The following is a 23,050-nucleotide window of genomic DNA, read 5'->3' as shown; positions in this document are numbered from 1 at the left end:
AGAACAGATATTGCTTTCCCAAGCCAGCTCCCATAATTCAGAGGAAAGAATTTTTTACCTTCAGAATTTTTACCACCTCAGGAAAAGAATGTAATGACCTGTCGGAATGATAATTAGGGCCAATTATAATGGGAGTGGAGTTTAATTTGAAGGACAGAATAAAAACTGTTAAGTTTTAGGGTATTAATACTTTGCATTCTAGGACTTGTGGGATCTAACCTGACAAACTAGAATTCTATAGATGTCAGAATAATTGGCTTTCAACAGACTTTAAATAGATTTGCCTGGTGTGTCCTACAAATCTATCCGCTCTTCTCATTATACTAGTACTTCAAGTCCCAACTTAACTTTAAATTCCCTTAGCAGCATAGCCTGTTTTGGACTCGTGAAATCTGCTGAGCAACAGGATTTGCCAATTAGGTAGCATGCGATCAACTTTGCATTTTCCTTTCAACCTCCCTTCCTTTGCTGAAAACTGACATTTGAAAAACACAAGGCTGAAAACAAAATTATCCATGTATAAAATTACACTTGATAAAATGAAGCCAGTTCTGTATGGTCAGATAACTTATCCCTTAAAGACTAATCTCTGACATTTATAGGGGACAGATTCGCAGCTGGTGTAAATTGGTGTGGATCTGTTGGCTTCAGTGTACTAAACCAGTTTACACCAGCAGTGAATCTGGCACTTATAATGCCTTCCACAGTCCATCCTGAAGAATTCCCCGAACACTTCACATGGTGGTTGCAAAAACTATTCATCGAATGCTGCCCTGTGTTGTGATGAGCAGGAAGGAGAACAGGAACTTTCCTACCTTTCCAACCCACAGCTTCAAAGTAGGACACTCTCCTTGCACTCTTCAGAGCTGGTTGAAGCGTCTGCTGGTGCTCTGTGTCCAAGGGAATGAGGTCTGGTAGGTGGGTGCATGGCTCAGCAGCATAAGCTACAAGGATGGGGGGGGTAAAGCGTACTCTGGGACAGATTCACCAATCCCACTCCTGCCCTGGCTATCCAGAGTCATTCAGCCCTAAGGTGGATACTCTGCTCTATTCCACACTAACTCTGGGATGGAAGCCATCCGCTCTTTGACAGTAAACCATAAAACCATAACACTACATAAGAATGTAGGATACAGAGTGAAGAAGGTGTTCGCCTGAAACTACAGGGGGAATTTTAGGCAGGCAATTATCTAAACTGAATTGGAATTTGGCTAGGATGCTGTACACTTATAGAAAGTGCTATGCCCACATGCTATCCGGTCTTCATACCATTTCCCTGTTCTCACACAGCACACTGCCCCTGTACCAGCATGCTGTAGCACTGATTACTAGACTACTACTGAAATTCTAACTTCAGCCATCACTATGTGCTGGGCTTTCCTTGGAGATTTCCTCTTTAAATACTTGGCAAGTCCTTACTCTGCTTAGCTGGTGATATGGCAATCTGAGGTGCTTTGGTCTCATGTAATTACATTTTAAGGGTCTCTTAAGTTTATAACATGTTTGTGAATGTATATGATATATGCTCCTCCCTGTCATAAAGTGAGCAAATGCCCATTTGTGGAGAATAGTACGGCATTACATGGGTGACAGAGAGATGGCTAGTTTGCAAATAAGCACTTCTACTCTTCAGTCTCTGTGCATAAGTGGTCGGTTACATCTTTGCTCATGTTTTTATTTTCTGCATATTGGGGAGATTTCCAAAGGCACAAATAGGAGTTATGCACCCAACTCCCATTGACTTTCACTGTTTGGGCATTATCTGCCCTTTATGTCTTTTCAAATCTCCCCCTTTGATATACTAAATTGTGCAAATGTGTGTCTGCTCTCAAGGGCTGGTTCCCAAGCTTTTAAGGGTGTAATGACAGTATCTTACCTTAAAATGTCTATAAACTGAGAACGGTTTTCTTTAATTGAATTTGTATGTCATCGTAGATATCAATGAGTGCCTAAGCATTAGCATGCCATGCCCAGTTGGACAGATGTGCATTAACACAGATGGCTCATATTCCTGCCAAAGAAATGTACCAAACTGTGGACGAGGTTATCATCTCAATGAAGAAGGAACAAGATGTGTAGGTGAGTAACAGAAATGGAGTAAAACTGTTAAATGAACACATGAATGTGCACACATCTACTTTTAACCTAACTTGTCTGTTCCCTGCACTCAACCAAAGCCATTCTCATAACTACTTCCAAAGCCTACTCCTGACTCTCTTTTCTTGCTTCCCCTTACAAGCGATGGATTGCAAACAACCCCTCTCTCTCCTCCTTCAAATCACTCCTGAACCTCCATATTCTGTGCAGTTTGTGTGATAATGACCATGCAGAATGGCATTGTCTGCTACTTGTATTAATGTACTGAAATAGTGTAGCAAGGATGATATTCACTCTGGTGCAGAAGACCAGCAAGAGGCCTCTGAGCCACTTATGTCCAACATAAACCATCATAACAGGTTTTAAAATCTTTAAATGATTATAAATTGTCACAGCTCCGTTGACTTCTTCAGTGAAGTTGTGACAATTTTATACCAGTTGAGGATCTGCCCCAATATATATCTACAGTGCTATATAAAAATTACTTTGCACAGTTCTTACATAGTGTCATCTTCGCTTTGTCTTTTGAGACCCACCATAGTGGTAATGGGATTTTAATCAAATAATTGAAACCCAGGAATTGAAGTCCAGGAGCTACTCAGTCAGTGTATATACCTCTAAATAGGTTGTCTTCCTACATTGGTTCCTCTCTCAAAACTTCAATGTAGCTCTTATGTATTTATTAAAAGAAAAAGCAAACTAATATGAAGCTTAGTAGATATGTGACTAATTAATTTACTTCTGATTTCCCTAAAGCTAATCAAATAGAACACAATGCAATGATCAAATTAAAGTTACAATTGAAATTTGATCAATGGTTCAAACTACCTGACTTCCCAGGCTTGTCAGACACCTCGCTGGCACCTGCCCTTACTGTGAGGAAGCCTTGTCTGTGCCTGCCGAGGCAACTCCCCAACTCCTTTGGCCATGGGCAACGCAAGCCTTTCTCTCTAAGCCCTGCAGATCCAGCTCGTTTTCTACAGGCTAGTGATAGATGCACTCCAACCCTTGAGCCTTCCGAGCATCTCTATGGCCTGTCCAGCCCCTGGTCCACGGGACACTCGCAGTATTCAGTGCTCCAGAGGAACAGTCATCCCAGCTTACCAGCTACACCTCAGCTCACCACTTTGCTTGACGCACAGCACTTAGATATGTTCACAGTGAAATCAAGCCTACGTTTATTTAACAAAGCTCAGAGATTCAAGTGATAGCGAGTAGAAGTGTTAGAAACAAATGGTTGTATATAAAATAAGATCATAACATCCATTCTAGGGATTTGACTTAATTAACAAAATACTCTCATGTCTTGTAGAACGTTGCTCATCCAAAATCCTTGCAGCTCGTCACAATGAGATTGACTGTGACTCTCTTTTCATGAGACAGCCATGCCTCCTAGGTGAAGGATCCAATGTGTTTCTTTGCCCCACAAGATATATCTGCCCCATCCTTTGTTCTCGTTCATAAAGAGGATGCCCTCTGCTGTTTGCTTCATCCTGTGAATTTCTTCTCTTGTAGACTTCAGTCACTACTTTTGCCTGTGGCTCAGTATGCAAATAGGCCTCATACAATAGACAAATGACTAGATGGGAGATAAGAGTCTGCTGCCTCTTACCTGAAAGGAGCATTTGCAAAGTATGTCACCTTCTGGTGACCCACTTAAACACCAAGACCTTAAGAACATAATTTTTAGAATAGTTACATAACTCCTTAAACATTATCTGTACATACATTCTGCAATGATTATGATGACCGTGGGCTACTGGCTTTTGGTAGATACCTCACATGCCACCCTTTGGTGAACTATTATGCCTATATCTGACTCTCAGGATTCCTGTAAAATCCTGTGCCCTCTGCCAGTTGGTGCCAAGAAGTCCCTGAATCACAGTAATTACATCGATTTATAAGGTAATACAAGAATTGCCTCAATGCTTCACAGAAAAGTTAAGGAAGAACACCTTTCTTTTAATATAATCAATTGCATTAAGAATCTGCTAAAAGCAGAAGTTGACTTTTGCCTTTGTTTTAAGGAAGTATAACTCTTGGAATGATTTCTTCCTAGCTTCCTACTTTGGTGTTCTGCCTTAAGTTTTTCTGCATATACACCCTAGATTAGACTCTGTTTAATTAGCTTATTTCCCTCCCTATATGACTGCAATGTCTGCATCTTTCTGACACTCTTACACAAATGCAGAAGTGATTCTTAAATCAGGCACTTAGAAGTTTTGGAATAACATACTTTTAATCCAAAATAATATCCTTGTAATTAGATAACAGGCTTGTGGGTTTTTTTAGGGTCTACCTAGGGAAAAGGTTAGTAACTGTCTCTCTGTCTTTGTAATGGAATACTGGAGAATTCAAATGTCTCTGAATTCTATAAAAAAGCACTCTCTCACCTTTTTTTAGCGTGTGTAATTCACGTGACTAGTCTTAATTGAGAACTAGTTCTCGTGTCGCAGATAACTTAAGCTTTTTTTCATCTGCAAGGAGGTGGTCAGTCTATTTTTTCTCTTAGGGCTTGTCTTCACTACCGGGGAGATTGACCCTGCTGCAATTGATGCAGTAGGTGTTGATTTAACGGGTCTACTGAAGACCCACTAAATCAATGGTAGAAAACTCTCTGGTCGATTCCGGTACTCCAGCTACCTGAGAAAAGTAAGGTAAGTCAACCGGGGAGCGTCTCCCATTGATGCAGCACAGTAAAGAGACTGGGGTAAGTCGACTTAAGCTACGTTATTCCTGTAGCTGGAGTAGTGTAACTTAGGTCGACTTACCCCGGTAGTGAAGACAAACCCTGAGTGATAGACTTCAGGCTTGGAGTCTTTCACTTCTCCTTTTCTGGAGGCTGGTCCAAAGAAGAGAGCTTGTTACAACTTCAGGTGGTGTTGGTGCAAGAGAGGCCCCCTTTACCTTCTGCATGGTTAGACTTTTGTTTGGTTCAGTATCCCCTTGCTCTGCCTCAGGGATCATCCTTGTCCAATTAGAGATTCTAGCATGTTGGCTATAGCTCATTATGGGCCAGTAATTTGGAATCTTGAACTGAGGTCATAGTAGAAAATTCCAGTTTGAGGTGGACATTTTCTTGCAAAATCCATTCATGACCACAAGCAGATGTCCTCTTTGTAAGCAGGACATGTGGGAAGGATTTGACAATAGACTTCTGTCTAACAGAATAGGGCCCATTCTCACTTTGCTAAATATAATTAATGGTTGTTCATCATCAGTCACACTTGTGCATCTCCACTCATTCCTTGTGACAGTTAGTAAGCATGACAAGGGAAAAGGGACTCGGGGGCAAGGAGGTGGGGGATAAGCCCAGGGTAAATGCATGACCTACTCCAGTGCCATATCACCTAAAATCAAAGCCCCTTTAGCTTAGCATTTGATCAAATACAGTTATGCTGGCCCAAACTCAAATCCGGCCCACGTTCCCTACACCACACATAACATGGGATCCAAGGGATATTTGCTCTGTAATAATAATTTGCACTTGTAGGTCCTACTCCAGCTCTCACTGACGTCAAAGAGAGCCTTGGTATTGACTTCAATGGGAGCTGGATCATGCCTGTATGCCGTAGTGCCTTCCATCTCAAACACTTTACAAACACTGAGGTAAGTATTTTATTCTTGTTTTACAGATGGGTAAACTGAGGCAGGGAGCGTTACTAAAGGGTGTGGGACAGAACTGGCAGCAGAATTTACTGCTTTACCTCCACTCCTAATCTTTAACCTCAAGACCCTCCTTTCATTCATTTCTCTCTCCTTCTAGATGTGGATGAGTGTTCGTCACCTAACCAGCTATGTGGAGATGGTCATGTTTGTGTAAATTCTCCTGGCAGTTACCGTTGTGACTGCAGACTTGGCTATTATTTTGATGCTATCAGTCGAACTTGTATTGGTAAGTTCCGCCTACTGACTCAAACTATATAAGCTCTTCTTAAACATTGTACTGTGGCATTTTATTTGTTTTTTTTTATTATTATTATTTTATTTAATGAAAAGGGTAATTTTATTAGTTGGTCACAAACTCTTTCATCTGAAAATGCATTAGAGTATTTCATGATTTGTATAAGTCCAAAAATGTTTTAAAGAGCTATTGACATTTTGAAGAAAAGTACATTTGTATTGTTAAAATGTAATAACATTGAAAGGTAAGATCATGAGAGGGCGTGCATAATTGGTTTTATGATATTTATGATGTGCACCGAAAGTGAAAAAATTCTTTTAAAAGATCACAGAACAGCCTTCTTTTGCTTATCACATTTAGATACGCACCAGATATGATAAATAAAACCAGCTCTGTTTCCAGACTAACATTCTGAGAATTCATTCACTCATCAGTGTAAAACTTCAATGCAGAGAATGAAAATCAAACTCCAATGATCAAATGGTGATTTGTTAGGCTGCTGCTCTAAAGCTAGTCTATACATTGGTTTCTATGCATATTTATCATTGTAGATGTTAATGAATGTAGACGCTACCCAGGTCGTCTCTGTGCTCACAAATGTGAGAATACTCCTGGATCCTACTACTGCAGCTGTACTATGGGCTTCAAACTTTCCACTGATGGGAGGTTATGTGACGGTAAGGATGCAATTTATGTAGGCTGAGTAGACAGAGAGAGAGAGAGAAGCAGAAAATGATGAAGAAAGATATTCAGTTTGTTTACTATTCTTGTTTGGCTGATTCCTTTGTTTTGTCATAGACTAAATTAAACTGGCATAAGAAATGGGTCCACTGTAGTCATTTTCAAGGTGGAATACAAGTGTTGTGATTAAACAATACCATTGTAACTCACACTTCCGCTGTGTGGCGCTCTCTCCTCTAGTGACTGGATCACATAGAGGCTTGAGCCTACTACCGCCTTTCAACTAATAGGCCTGGGCTTGTTAGCTCAGGCAGAAGAGGCTCAGGCTTTTAGATCCACAAGCTGTAGGTTTGATTCTCGCTGTTGATCACGCACCCAGTGTTGGCACATTACGTGATGATGGGTAGCAACTTTCTAGGAGGTAGTAGTACATTGCAGGTTGCCTCCCATGTCACCGCCACACCACAGGCAGTACAGAGAGGATTGGGGGCTATCGCTTCGTCCTACCCCTTATTGCCAGCTTGCTCAGTGACACAAATACTAATACATATTTTTGTGAGTCTTATTTAATAAAGACATTTGATTAGTCCAATATGAAGGTTTTTTGAAATTTAGGCCCCAATCCTGCAGGACTAGGAGCCACAAAGGCAGACACCTGTAGTGGTAAATATAGATAATTTTATGTCTTTCAGACTTAAATGAATGTGAGAACAACCCATGTAGCCAAGAATGTGCCAATGTGTATGGTTCCTATCAATGTTATTGTCGTCGGGGCTATCAACTTAGTGATATAGATGGAATCACGTGTGAAGGTAAGAAATACTTAATCAAAGGATGCAAAAAAGGCATCTCCTAAGATGGGAGAAGAGCATTCCTTTCTTATTCTTGCCATGACAACAGAGACGTTATAACAAAAAGAAACAACTCCACGTATCTTAAGTTTATGCCACTACAAAATAATATTTCAACGTTTGGTTCTCGTAGCTCTTCATAGGCAATTTAAATGCTATCTGAGTTCTCATATAAGCCCACCCAGCCTCTGGAGGTATCTTGGCTTTCATGATATGAAGGCCAGAGAGAGTTTTTTTGTTTTTTGCTGAAATTTAGTTTGAGGCTTTTTGTACACATTGAAGTGGTTTCAGCTGTGGAACTAAGTTGTTTGCACATTTTCATCATTGGAGAATCCTGGAGAACATTTAATAAATGTCTAAAAATTCTAGTTTAGTATTTTATTCATAACCCTTTTTCTGACAAGTTAAACACACATAAATAAGTCTTGCCCAAATATTTATCATAGGGAGGAAGTGTTGCCTAGTGGATAGAGCACTGGACAGGGACTCTCTTCACTGGGTTCTGTTCCCAGTTCTGCTGCTGGCTTGCTGGGTGATCTCAGGCAAATCACTTCAGGTCCCTGTGCCTCAATTGCCCCATCTGTAAATTGGGGGTAATTATATTTACCTCCCTTGAAAAGTGCTTTGAGATCTGTGGATGAAAAGCACTAAGTTTTTTCTTTGTAAATAGACAATACAATGTTTTTGGCTTCTTGTTCTCTATATTGCCTTTGACTTTCCCCAGACTTCCCTTGTTACCTTTATGCAGTGGTTTTTGTCCCAGCCTGCTAATCTGAGTCACAAGCTAGTGGCTTGTTGAACCCAACACTATCATGAAGCAGTACAGCTGCTGCAAACTAGGTCAAGCTTCACGGGAGTTTAAAAAAATTGGTGGGGATTTCTTTTTCAGACATTGATGAATGTGCTTTACCTACTGGAGGACACATCTGTTCTTATCGATGTAGTAATGTTCCTGGAAGCTTTCAGTGCACCTGTCCTTCTCCTGGTTACAGATTGGCACCCAATGCACGGAACTGCCAAGGTATGTTCAGTAACTGTGCAGGAATATCTGACCAGATTGTTAGCTTGCGGAAAAATCTAATTACATTTTTAATTGGTGGGAAACATAAATGTGTCTTACAGACAATTTAGTAGATATCCTATGTCTACTAGAATTCAGTAGGGGCAAAACTAATAGTTCTATAATAATTAAATTGGATCCTATAGAAATTACTCTAAGACCCCAAAGGATGTAACAGAATACTCTTTCTACAGAATTTTTAAACCAGTCCATCAAACTCAGTAGAGAACTACATCCCAGCTAATGCTACAGAATGAAATGGGTTGGTTTAAGTATTTAATAAAAATATAATCACGCTCTATAAAATGTACAGGGTTTTTTCCATTTAGGGACTATGTGGGAGAAATAGCTGAATCTTTACAACAAAATATTATTCAGTTTTATGGGTAGGCACCAGAGCGAAGGTAAAGCACAGCTTTTCATGTTGATAAACCCAGACCTTTCGCCTGTTTCCCCTTATCTGTTCCTTCTAGCCAGCGAGAAAAATGCATGGATTCTTCAGAGTGGTGCTTGCACTTAGTCCCAAGGACTAATACATTTGGCTGCCATACTGTCCCCATGCACAAAAGAAAGCATTTAGTTCACTTGACATACTCCCCTCTTCTGCTGCAGCGTAGTGCGTTCATCTGCAAGGCCTCACCCTGTCCATATTTAAATTCCTCTAAATTAAAAGACCAACTTTTGCCATGCTGCCTACAGTGGATCAAGCTGACTTGTATATTTGTTCTTCCCTTTCCTCTGACCTCTACTTGTCTGTCTGGCCTTCAACCGTGAGCCCTTTGGGGAAGGAACTTACCTTCCTTGTATAAAAATTTTGGCATGTTACAGATGGTCTGATGAACCAATATTAAGTAGTAATGATAATCGGAGATAAATGCATGGATCAGGACACTTACAGCACACACACACATAGGGCTGGAGTCAAAGGAAGGGTAAATGTCAGACAATTTTGTTTCAACTTTTAATCTAAAAAAGCAAAGCGGCTTTTCTACCTATCCAGATGTTTGTAGCTTCCATCATCATAGTGTCCGAGCACTGCCTGTTACCTCTGCATGGCAACAGGCCTGCCAACCCACTTCCCTCCCACAAAGGCTGCTGAATATTTCTTTGCAGGCCTGCAGCCTCTCTATTACCCCCTGATTGCCTAGCGGTTTTTATTTTGGGGAGCAAGAGTTTTCTGTCAGCCTCTCTTATCTGGCCTCTGAGGCCAGCATCCGCCTGTTTGGTTGTTCCTCCAGCAGCAGTTGCTCGCCCCAGTGCTATTGTTCCTATCCCTGCCACTGATGACACAACTCTTGCACTCAGTAGAAGACTGTGGGAGGGGCCATTGGGGCTCCAAATACCTTACATTTTGGTTGTTGACCAGAATTTGTCATTTATTAACCCTGCCATTTGCTTATAGAAAATACAAAAAACCCAACAGTCCTGCCATGTTTTACAATCTGAAAATCACATGTTCCAACATCCCTTTGATAAATCCACCCATCATTTATCCACCACCCCTGAGGAATACCCGCTTGTGGAGTTTTTTTTTTCTAGCCAGTAGTAAAATCATTTTGCTCCTCTGTATTGCATAGTAGCTAACATGTGATTTTCTTCATCTCGGGCCTACAAGCAGAGGAAGGGCTTGTGTTTTTATCCCCTTTATCTTTTCCACTTGACAGATATCAATGAGTGTGTTGCAGAAACACATAACTGTTTATTCAATGAGACCTGCTTTAACATCCAAGGCAGTTTTCGCTGTCTCTCTCTGGAATGCCCGGAAAATTATCGCAAATCGGGAGATACGTAAGTACATTCCATTTTCTAGTAGGCTGGCTTGATGGGCATCTCCCCAGGCCTAACGCCACCATCAATTAAGCATATTGTGGATCCTCCCAAATTTGTAATTCTCCAATCTGCCAACCCCATGAGTGGCACACAAAAAATTATGGTCTTTCTCCCACATGTGAGACAGACTTATGGTTCTTGGATTAAAAGTCTTTAAGTCACAAATAACACCAAATGGAGAGAGAGAAACATACTCATTGACACCAAGTTGGATGCACAAGGTGGTGTTATCAGCATAGGCTTCTGATGGACAGCCTGGTGGTGGAGGTCACGTTTAGCCTCAAGATTCCAACACTCCCACAACTGGACTCGGGAGCTCCTTTCTTCCCTCAGATTGGCTAAGTCAAACCCTTTACCTGCTTTTATATTTCAGTGAAAGGTTCATTTTCCTTGCAGCTCCCCCTCTAAAGCCTTGTCTATAGTATGGACATTTTGCAAAAATTTCTCTCCCTGCTAACACCATTTCATCTCCACCACTGTTAGCAAGATTAGGAGCCCAGGTATAGAAGACCGGTCGGCTGCTACCAGTATTTGTTTCAGTTCGTGTTGCTCAGAAAAGGTCTGATCAGCATGGTGTATAAAATGCCACAGGCAGCTGGCAACCCGTCGACACTGGCTGTAATGGTGCTAATGATAAGAAGAAATCTTTGCAAAATTTCTCTAGTGTAGACAAAGCTTATGGCTGCTCCAGGGCCGGACTCATTCTGGCTTCCTCCTCCTCCTTCCCATCTGCTTTATGGCAGCTCAACAATCAAGAGGTTCCTTCTGAAGGCCATGTGGTTGTTCCATAACCTTCCCAAGTGCATTTGCCCAGGTAAGTTTCTATTCTATCAGCTAGAGAGAGAGGCTGACATGCCACAGTGGTCATAAATCTGTTATTCCCTTCCCAGTCAATGAGAAGACATGATTCCATCACATATCATGTCTCAGCTAAGATTTAATATTCTATGTCCCATCTGTGGAATGAGGCTAACACTTATCTACCTCATAGGAGTGTTGTGAGGATTAGTTTGTTAGTGTTTGCATCAAAGTCTAAAGATGCAAAGCGCTATATAAGTGACATGGTGGGTATTAATTTTATCATGACCAGGATGCTGTTGAGGGAGTTTCATATTAAGACCTTTATTTATAAAATATACACAACAGAAAGTTTACTAGTGTTTTGTGAAATGTCAATAATTACATTTATGTCAATAAACAACACTTAACAACAATAAACAAATATCAGTAAGCAACACTTGCCAAATAAATGAAGAAAGAATGCTTTGTGATACAGATTTCTTATTTCTTTTTTTGTTTAATTACATCCTAATTTGTAAAATTCACTCATTTGTAATAGGTTACTAAAGTGATTTAGCAAAGTTCTATGGTTATGAAAATTCTTGAGGTGTCAAGATTAATTTAAAAATAAACATGACACACAAACGCACATTGCATTCTTCTTTTAGTCTTTCTCCATTTGTCTTTCCCTTCCAAAAAATACTCTTATTAGTTTGTTGACTTTTGGCTAACTCACTTGCTTTCTTCTCTCTTTTTGCCTATGCTTGCAATAAAGCACACAACAATTTGTGACTTAAAGAACGAGTCCCTGTTAAATAGTCTCTGTGTCTGCTCACCTGTGGCAACCAGCAAACCTCTTAGTATCCAAGCTATAGGAAAAAATACACCCTTTTTTCAGTGGCAATAGTAGGTCAGAATAGCCTCTCTATGGCTGATCCCTTTTGGAGGCAGCAAGTCTGTTGTTTTGCCCACCTCAAATGGACTCATGGAGAGAGATTCCAGTGTATCCTGACATGGCCAGAAACCAGCTAGATCAGTTAGCCAGAAACCAGCATAAAGAGTTAGTGGTCCAAAAACTTCCCTAGCTAATAGCTTTCAGGCCTGGGTTACGGAACGGGGCTATGTAATGGTGGTAGTGCTCATTGTTGTTTGTTAATAAACCTAAGTGATATAATTCCATAAAATTATTCAGTGCTTCACAAGCACAGATTAAGACCTGTTTCCTGTCCTAAGGTGTTTATATCTTACTACCAAGAGAAACACAGGATACCACAGAACAGCACGTAGGGTGGAATGGCAAGAAGTTTATTTGAAATCTCTAAATCCCATTTGGAGTTATGCTTTGGGGTCTGCAAATGTAACAGACCCTTGAATGGGTTGTACAAGGAAAGAGATGTTCCTTGCACACTTCCTGGCACACCCATTTATGGGCTGTCAATTGTGAGAAACATGTGAACGTGTTCTCACTCCAGCCCACATTTCACTCTTACTGACTCCTCTTGCTGAACAGCCCATGATCTTGATATTGCTTTTGCTTGGGTACTTCTTACTGACAGTGAACTTACTGAACCTCCCTTAACAAACTTTTTGTTTCTGAATTGCGTAACAGTTAGGGTCTCTGTGTGACAATTAATTCAAACATTGGTAATCGCAAAGCTAAGGGAAAGAAATGGTTATGGCTGTTTACCAGACGTTTATGCTACATCAAGCTAGGACTATATATATATTATATATTTATTAATTATTATTATTATTATTTATTAAAAGTTAACCATCATTTCCCATTATTCAGAACTTTTTTTCAGTTGCTTATAACTTTGTCAAACTTTAACTCTTTGGGCTAAAATTTGCCATGCCAGGCATCTTTCCAAAACCTTCAGTGTGAGGCAATTTCAGTCAAAATGGTTCAGCTGTTTCCATGTATAAGGAGAGGGGGAGAAATCATTGTTTGACTGCGTTTAAAAAAAAGTCCGACCTTTTCTTTGAACAGCTCTAGCATTACCATGCTTTGGAGCAGGGACTTGAAATGTGTCAGGGATGTGCCTTTTACTATCCCCATGAGAATCCACCAGAATTTGGCCAAGTTATAAGCCTTTGAAAACTTGCAGTTCACATGTGCTCAGTAGTGTTGTCTTTGATTTTTAGCAGCTAAAATCTCTGAAGATTCCATCCTCACTGAGCATGCTCCATCCCCTCAGAGCAGTTAGTGCTGACCAGACTCTGCTTGCGCTATCCCTACAGCCCAGGGCTACAGTTGGAGGCTCAGAAGGTCTTACCCTGTAATGGCTGTTCCCAACTGCTCTGGGGTGAGGTGGGACTTGAACTGAGAGCAAGGAGCTTGTATCTGCTGTGCTCTCAATGACCCCTTGCACACACACCCCCTGCACACACACTCATGCCAAGGTGGTACGGAGAAGGAAGCTATCTGATTCTAATGCGGGGTGGGGGGAGTTTCATCGAGGGGGGTGGCAAAAGAGCAGATTGGGACAAGGAGTCTGGAGAGGTGTAGGGAGAGAAAATATACCTGACTGGGTGAGGTGGGGTCTGGGAGCAGAGTAGGGGAGGCTGGGATTGGGAGCTGAGGGGAAGAGATTGGAACTGGTTAAGCAAGAAAACTGTGGGGGAGGTGGAGTGTAGACTGGGAGTGGAAGCTGGTGAGGGAAATAGAGGAGGTAGGGGAGGAGTGGGACTGGGATCCAGTTGGCTGTGGGCAGGGGTGCCCTGGGATCAGATGAGGAATTTACAGGATTGAGCAACCAGTATCACTGGGAAAGAACTAGGACTAAGAGACTACGGTTGGATGAGGAACCCAAGGAGAGAGACTAGGACTGCGAGCCACTGGGTGGGAGGGAATGGGGCTGGCTGAACAATGAGACTGGGACTAGGTATGCAGAGGGGGAGAGTGAAATTCAGACAGCAAGCCCAGAGAGGGAACACCAGTACTGAGGAGATTGGGACTGAGATGAGAAGCCTTCAAGACTGGAGACTGAGACTGGGCAGGAAAGGAGAATGGAACTGGAACAAAGAGCTGGGGGTGGAGAATAGACAGGGCTGGGACAGGCTGGAAAGGACAGGGCAGAGGGGGTCACACTTGTGGGAAACAGGCAGAAGAATCTGAGCCCGCTAAAGCAAACCCCTTTACAGAGTCTGGTGTGGAACCCAAGTTGCCTGAGTCTTGTCTTATTCCCCTGCTGTCAGCAAATGTATGTGAAACCCAATGTCTGTGTGTCGTCCCCCTCTAGTCCTGGGCCCCAGAGAGTATGACAATGTATTACTGCCATCAGTTACTCTATAAGCTGAAGTGACAGAGGTCTGTGGGCTGGATATAAAGGGTCCCAACTTGCAGATGAACCATGCGGGTGTCAGTATGATACCACACGATGGAATTTATTTTTTCAATTTGCTTTTCTAAAAACCTAGGAAATTGCCACAATAAACCTCATTAAAAGACCATTATTAAGGTTGCAAAGTCAAGCATTCCAAAAATCAGGAAATGCAGAAAGAAAGTTGCGTAGGCATTATGAGTAAGGCTGCAGGTTTGTCATGGAAGTCACGGATTCTGTGACCTCCATGACTTCTGCAGGGCTGACGCACTTGGCTTGGCGCAGCTCAGGCAGCCTCTGCACCAGTCGCACTGGCTGCTGCTGGGGCAGTCTCGGGCCACTGTACCCCTCCCCCTAGAAGCAGCAGAGGTTGGGAGGGAGCAGGAGGTTGGGGCCCGGGACGGGATGAGGCGGGTCCTGGGCAGCGCTTACCTGGGGTCTTCCCCAGAAGCAGCAACATCCCCCTCGCTCAGCTGCTAGGCGGAGGCATGGCCAGGCAGCTCTGTGCGCTGCCTCCGCCCAGAACGCTGGCTTCGCAGCGACCATTGGCCAGGAACTGCAGCCAATTGGGAGCTGCAGGGGCGATGCCTGCAGGCAGAGGTGGCCATGCCTCCGCCTAGCAGCTGAGTGAGGGGGATGTCGCCGCTTCCAGGGAGCCCCCAGGTAAGCACGACCCAGAGCCCACCGTCCCGGGCCCCTGCCCCCTCCCACACCCAAACTCTGCTGCTGTTGGGGAGGGAGGCGCGGAGCCAGATAGGAAGCCTGCTGGCCCCACCAACCCCTCCTTCAACCCCTGCACCAGTGGAAATCCTGGGCTGCGTGCTGCTGCTCGCCCCCTCCCCCCAGCACCCAGGCTGCCCTCCCTCAGGCTCCACCTCCCAAGTTTTAGTCAGGGGTATATAGTAAAAGTCATGGATTGGTCATGGGCCGTGATTTTTTTTTTTTTGTTTACTGCCTGTGACCTGTCCATGAATTTTACTAAAAATTAGGGCTGTCAATTTATTGCAGTTAACTCACGCGATTATCTCAAAAAAAATTAACTGCGATTTAAAAAATTAAATGCGATTAATCGCACTGTTAAACAATAGAATACCAATTGAAATTTATTAAATATTTATGGATGTTTTTCTACATTTTCAAATATATTGAATTCTATTACAACACAGTACAAAGTGTACAGTGCTCACTTTATATTATTTTTTATTACAAATATTTGCACTGTAAAAATGATAAAAGAAATAGTATTTTTCAATTCACCTCATACAAGTACTGTAGTGCAGTCTCTTTATCGTGAAACTGTAACTTACAAATGTAGATTTTTTTTATTACATAACTGCACTCAAAAACAAAACAACGTAAGACTTCAGAGCCTACAAGTCCACTTAGTCCTACTTCTAGTTCAGCCAATCGCTAAGACAAAGAAGTTTTTTTACATTTACGGGAAATACTGCCGACTGCTTTTTATTTACAATATCACCTGAAAGTGAGAACAGGCTTTCGCATGGCACCTTTGTAGCTGGCATTGCAAGGTATTTACGTGGCAGATATGCTAAACATTCATGTGCCCCTTCATGCTTTGGCCACCATTGCAGAGGACATGCTTCCATGCTGATTATGCTCAATTAAAAAAAAATGCGTTAATTAAATTTGTAACTGAACTCCTTGTCTCCTGCTCTGTTTTACCTGCATTCTGCCATATATTTCATGTTCTAGCAGTCTCAGATGATGACCCAGCACGTTTGTTTTAAGAACACTTTCACAGCAGATTTGACAAAACGCAAAGAAGGTCCCAATGTGAGATTTTTGAAGGATAGCTACAGCACTCGACCCAAGGTTTAAGAATCTGAAGTGCCTTCCAAAATCTGAGAGGGACGAGGTGTGGAGCATTCTCTCAGATGTCTTAAAAAAGCAACACTCCGATGCGGAAACTACAGAACCCAAACCACCAAAAAAGAAAATCAACTTTCTCCTGGTGGCAACTGACTCAGATGATGAAAATGAACATGTGTCGGTCCACTCTGCTTTGGATCGTTATCAAGCAGAACCCATCATCCGCATGGATGCATATATTCTGGAATGGTGGTTGAAGCATTAAGGGACATACGAATCTTTAGCGCATCTGGCACGTAAATATCTTGCGATGCTGGCTACAACAGTGTCATGCGAACGCCTGTTCTCCCTTTCAGGTGACACTGTAAGCAAGACATGGGGAGCATTATCTCCTGCAAATTGTAACCAAACTCGTTTGTCTGAGCAATTGGCTGAAGTAGGACTGAGTGGACTTACAGGTTCTAAAGTTTTTCATTGTTTTATTTTTGAATGCGGTTATTTTTTGTACAGAAGTTCAACTTTCATGATAAAGAGATTGCACTACACTACTTGTATTAGGTGAATTGAAATATACCATTTCTTTTGTTTTTTACAGTGCAAATATTTGTAATAAAAAATAAATATAAATAAGCACTCTACACTTTGTATTCTGTGTTGTAATCAAAATCATTATATTTGAAAATATAGAAAGCATCCAAACATATTTAAATAAATGGTATTCTATTATTAACAGAGTGATTAATCGCGCTATTAATCATGATTAATTTTTTTAATCGCTTGACAGCCCTACTAAAAATATCCGTGACTAAAATGTAGCCCTAATTATGTCTTTAATTACATGATCACATACTATTTTTTCCACAGGACCCTTGCCTCATTAAGTGCACAGAATGGACCTGCTCTGGGGATAAATCAGGGTTGTGAGATAAAGGAGGCAGTTGTCAGTAGGACCCCTGCCTCATTTTTGCAGAGGTTAGAAGGTGTAAAATAAATGAAACTGGGGACTCTGGAGGAAGAGAAAAGAGGATCTCATAATGAAGGCAGTTGAAAGATCCCATGGAGTACTGGATTCTATCCCTGCCTCTGCCACAGTTCCTATGTGATGCTAGGCAAACTAAACATTTTGCACAGGGTCACTAATAGTGTGTTCCTTTGTTTTCTCAGTGCCTGACTAGAGACCCTGGGGTCTGATTTGTAGAACAGTTGCGCACTCACAGCTGCATCTGAAGTGAATGGGAACTGTGCTTTGAACACATGGAGTACTGTATAATGCTACGTACTTTGAAAAATCAAAACTAGTCATTTCAAATTGGGCACCTAAAATTACTGGAAACTTTTTTTCTTGAATCTCTCTGTGCTCCCCATAAGTAAAATGGAAATAATACCACTCTCTCACCACACAAGGGAGTTTTGAAGATACATTAATGTTTGTGAAGCACTCAGATATTAAAAAAAGAACAGGAGTACTTGTGGCACCTTAGAGACTAACACATTTATTTGAGTATAAGCTTTCATGGGCTAAACCCACTTCATTGGATGCTTAGAATGGAACATATAGTAAGAAGGTTACACACACACACACACACACACACACACACACACACAAACCTACAGAGAACATGAAAAGGTGGAAGCTGCCATACCAACTGTAAGAGGCTAATTAATTAAGATGAGCTATTATCAGCAGGAGGAAAAAAGACTTTTGTAGTGATGATCAAGATGGCACATTTAGACAGTTGACAAGAAGGTGTGAGGATACTTAACATGGGGAAATGGAAGTGGGCTGTAGCCCACGAAAGCTTACGCTTAAATACATTTGTTAGTCTCTAAGGTGCCACAAGTACTCCTGTTCTTTTTGCGGGTACAGACTAACATGGCTGCTACTCTGAAACCTGTCGGATATTATAGTGATGAGTGCTATAGAAAAACCCCATGAGGGAATTAATAATTCTGTCTTCAGAGCAGGGTTTGAATAGCGTGCAGTAAATAAGGCCTAAGGCCACACACTGAACAGTGGGGAGAAAACAAAATATTGAATACCTGATCATTCTGTGAGCACCGTCTAGCCCATGCACTGAATGAGGCAGGGAGGTGACAGTTATTTTTTTTAAAGTTTATGAAATTTTGGAAACAATTTATTGTAACATCACAAGAATCAGGAAGTTGAAAGCTGAGCAAGTGAGATGGAAGGGCTTTTTTAATCAGACTGTTGAGAAGTTTTTGGTTTTCTGTTTGCTTTTGTAAAAACCTATTTGCTTCCAAAGACTAACACATTTTGGAGAAAGGACATCCTTGTTAAAGACTCAGTAACTCACACCTTTCATTAGGTGGAAGAGCTGACCATACGCATGTTCTGAGACACACATAACTTCCCCATCCCAAGGTCTTGCATCAAAATCAGGGCAAGCCAGATTTGATATGACTGATGCTTTAAAGGCACAAAGCTAGCAGGGAAAAATCTTTGTTTAAATGTCTTGCACAAGGTCAAACAAGCCCATGGCATAGTTGAAAATAGAACTCAAGTGTTCTGATGCTTTGCCCTGCGTTCTAATTACATTACAAGCTTTTCCAGTCTGCATTTGGCTCTCTAATATACCTGGTTATTATGTATGTATGAAATGTATCTGGCTCTAATGTATCTGGCTATTATGAAACAACTCACCTAATGAGTTATTTATCAACTCAGTGTCAGGATTATGTGCATTATTTTGCATTTACTATGATCCCAACTACACATACAAAATAATGGGGTCTAAATTAGCAGTTACCACTCAAGGAAGAGATCTGGAATCACTGAGCAGATGTTTTCAGAGAACTATCCACAATGTGCAGGGGCAGTCCAAAAAAAAAAACCCCTTGTCAATGTTAGGAACTGCTTGGAAAGGGGTAGATAAGAAAATGCCATAATGCTACTTTATAAATCCATGGTATGCCCACACCTTGGATATAGCACGTAGTTCTGGTCACCCCATCTCCATAAAGATATATTAGAATTGAAAAAAGACAGAATTGCAACAAAAATTATTAGGAATATGGAACAGCTTCCATAGGAGGAGAGATTAAAAAGACTGGGACTGTTCATCATAGAAAAGAGATGACAAAGGGGGGATATGATAGAGATCTATAAAATCATGAATGGTGTGGAGAAAGTGAATAAGAAAGTGTTTTTTACCCCTTTACATAACACAAGAACCAGGTGTCACCCACTGAAATTACAGTGCACTCCTTTATTAAGAATCACATCTGTCCTGAATTATTTTATTCTTATACATGGTTGATTCTTACAAGTGGAGTATTTTAGTTAGTATAGAAATGATTTCGTCCCAGTGGTTTCAATCACTATATGCAGTTGATTCTTATATCACTGATTCTTATAAATGGAGTGCACTTTAATAGGCTGTAGGTTTACAAACAAACGTAAGGAAGTACTACTTCATACCACACACAGTCAACCTGTGGAACTCATTGCCAGAGAATGTCGTGAAGGCCAAAAGTATAAATGGGTTCAGAAAAGAATTAGCTAAATTCATCAAGGATAGGTTCATCAATGGCTATTAACCAAGCTTGTCAGAGACGCAGCCCCATGCTCTGTGTCCCTAAATCTTTGACTGTCAGAAGCTAGGACTGGATGACAGGGGATAGACCATTCAATAAATTGCCCCATTCCCTTCATTCCCTTTGAAGGTCCTGACACCTGCCACTGTTGGAAGTCGGGATACTGGGCTAGATGGACCATTGGTCTGACCCAATATGTCCATTCTTTTGTTTTTAAATAAGCTCTCTAGTGAACACAGAGTGGCAGATAGTAAGAACCCAAGTTATTTCAACTAAGGTTGGCATAAACACCCTTTCAAACTCTCCACCCAAACAAACAAGTAAAAGTTTTTTTGATGTTATGCTCTTTAGTATTGTTCTGAGCTGAGTCTACCCACTTGGTCAAACCATGCCCAATGTCTGGTGACTCTTCCAACTCAAATAGTGAAGACATGAGGATATAGCAATATGCTTGTGTAGAGGACTCTAACATGCCTCTATTGAGTGCAGAGATTGATATGCACCCTATAAACACACAAACACAGAGCCAAATTTCAGCACCGGTTGTATCACTAGGTCCTTCATTCAGCATATTGATATGGGTTCTATTTCTGGAATAAATTCCAGAGCCGTAGATCCATTGCTGAGTACAAAGCCTTACATCAAAAGATCTGGATACTCTCTCATCAGTGCATGAGGACTTTATGTACTTAACTCTTTTCATCATAATTGTATAAGTAGCCTTTGTATCAAGGGAAAGCCAGACTCAGAAACTAAGAACATCACAACAATTTCTCTTCTAACAATGTCCTTGATATAGAATACTTTATTATTTCCTTAAAAATGAAGTCTCTTTATTGTTTGGCAGAGCATTTATTCTTTAAAGAACCAATATTTTGCACACAAAAACAAAGGTCTCAGTAATCCTTTGTGATCAATGTTAAGTCGAGTAATATCATTTTAAAAGAAAAAGAAATCTGAAACAGTGCTCTAAAATAATTATGCGTGGATCCAGGCATAGTTTTTTTGCAATATTTTAATAATTGTTAGTTTATTTTTTCAGGACCATGGTTCTAACATGATTGCAGAGGTTTGCAGGAATTATAAAGAGCTATTGAGAACTGCTCCACTCTAAGCAGTTTTATTTTTGCTCTGCTACACCAGGTTTTATTTTTTCTCTGGTATCCAGATCCCTCCCCTTCTCTAACCCTTCCTTTAAATAGGTTCCTTCGTGTTTTTACCCACAGCGACACTTAGTGGTAGCAGGATTCAGTAACACGATGGCCAGCTAATCCATAGTGCAATACCACAGAGTTGGATCTACACCCCTGGTCTTGGTCTGCTCATTTGTTAACACTAGGTTGTTAAATTCCCTACTGTATGATTTTCTTCTACCCGCAGAGGGGAAGAATTTAACGTTGTGCCTAGAAAGTACATTGGGATTTAGATACTCATTGTTTACTGTTCTTTTGGGGCATGACTCCAGATTGAACTCTGGTACTTTGAATGCGATAATATTTGCTAACTATTCTTTGCTGCTATTTGATGGGTCAATACACGTTCCCGAAACCGACAGTGAAGTGTGCACTGTGGAGGGTTGATATAAAAGGTCATGAATTTTAAATAATTCTAACTTCCTAGTGACAGACCTATGTCTCCACAAATAACATTTCAGAATCAGCAGAATGTCCTTTTCAATAAGCTTTTTTTTTTACATGAACTTTTATTTTAAAATTCATTTGACTTTAGCAGAAGAGTGGATCACCTGTATCTTTCTGTGTGCGCATGCATTTGTAAATGCTTCCAAAAAGCCATCTTTATGCGGGAATATTTTCCATGATTTCATACTCAGCATCTTATCTTTCTAACAACAACATTTCCAAAAAACAAAAACACAAATGCCATGAATTTTCTTAAGTAAAATTAATTGTATGCTATGGAAAAAATGCAAAAACCAATATATAGCTTAAATATCATCAGAGCAGTCAAGCACAATTAGGCCTCAGCTTACGCCTGTTCTTTACATACATGAATAAAATTAAGCACGTACAAGTTCTACCGCTAGCCTGTTGGGTGATCTTGGCCAAGACACTTTCCCCTCTCTGCCTTAGTTTCCCCATAAACTGAGGAATCCTGCAAAATGGGGATAATGACACTGACCACCTTTTGAGCTCCAAAGATGAAAAGCTGTACATAAGAGCTAGGTATTATTATTATTTATCATTATTAAGTCTTTGAGGATTCAGATCTTAGACAATTAAACACACTTTGTTCAACAGGTTAGTGGCCTGTTGTGAACGTGACTATACTGTGTGTTCTGACAGGAACCCAGAGTGCTCTTGATCTTGCTTTTTAAACATGATTAGTCTGCCAACGGTATTTAATCTGGGTACACTCAAAGGGCCCTAAAATGTACAAGGCCACCTCACATTGGTGATGTGCAAAAAAGCATAGTGTGGCTTGCTCAGAGACTTATGATTTACATAATCTGGACACATTATGAGCCTGTAAGGGGCCTATTTGTTGCATCATGGTGGAGGAAATGGAGTCACATCTCTTACCAAGTGGGACGTGGCAGGAAGCAAGTAATGTTTTTGTGCCTGAGCAAATCTTCAGTGGAGAGCAGCCCTTGCAAACAACATTTTTTTTGCAAATAATTAATGTAGTTCTTATCAGCTTTGGAAGTATAGACAGGACATGACTTGCATGTTTTGATGGCAACGCACTGGGTTAACTTACTTAAAAACAAAAAACCCCAAAACCTGGATTTCATTTTCTCATTGAGTTTAGCAAATGTCACATATAATTTTACTTGATGAATGACTGTGTATAAGATGAGCCTGAACTTTACTGATGTATCTGAACAACCGCAAAGGCTGTGGAAGTTAAATATCCAGAACAGAATATCATGTCTTTCCCCTCACTCTATTGCGGTCTGGAACAAAACCCTGGATCCTAAGATCCTGGACATGGAGAAGTTCAGATCCAGAACTGAACTTGGTGGTTTGGGTCTATTTTTAGTCTGAATTTCAAACCAGCCTTCATTTTAGGTGAATCTCTAATGGTAAAAATACAGTTCCCAAACCCACCAGATGACATATGCAGATTCTTATTAACATGTTAGCATACGATAATGTTCTCCATTAGCTATGAATGTTAA

The 23,050-nt window shown here is 41.0% G+C and overlaps 1 protein-coding gene across 1 annotated transcript in view; it reads left to right on the top strand.

Moving 5' to 3' along the window:
• The window catches only part of FBLN1 (fibulin 1), a 147,234-nt gene that overhangs the window by 85,604 nt on the left and 38,580 nt on the right, over window positions 1–23,050 (top strand). Inside the window, exons 9-14 of the mRNA XM_077807438.1 lie at window positions 1,936–2,079; window positions 5,864–5,992; window positions 6,553–6,678; window positions 7,375–7,494; window positions 8,423–8,554; window positions 10,258–10,381. Coding sequence (XP_077663564.1) covers window positions 1,936–2,079; window positions 5,864–5,992; window positions 6,553–6,678; window positions 7,375–7,494; window positions 8,423–8,554; window positions 10,258–10,381 — 775 coding nt within the window. The remainder of the gene's footprint in view (window positions 1–1,935; window positions 2,080–5,863; window positions 5,993–6,552; window positions 6,679–7,374; window positions 7,495–8,422; window positions 8,555–10,257; window positions 10,382–23,050) is intronic.

This window comes from Eretmochelys imbricata, chromosome 1 (assembly GCF_965152235.1).
Source record: "Eretmochelys imbricata isolate rEreImb1 chromosome 1, rEreImb1.hap1, whole genome shotgun sequence".
NCBI classification, from domain to species: domain Eukaryota; kingdom Metazoa; phylum Chordata; order Testudines; family Cheloniidae; genus Eretmochelys; species Eretmochelys imbricata.
The sequence above is the reverse complement of the archived record's forward strand: the minus strand, read 5'-3'. Positions and strand labels throughout refer to the sequence as shown.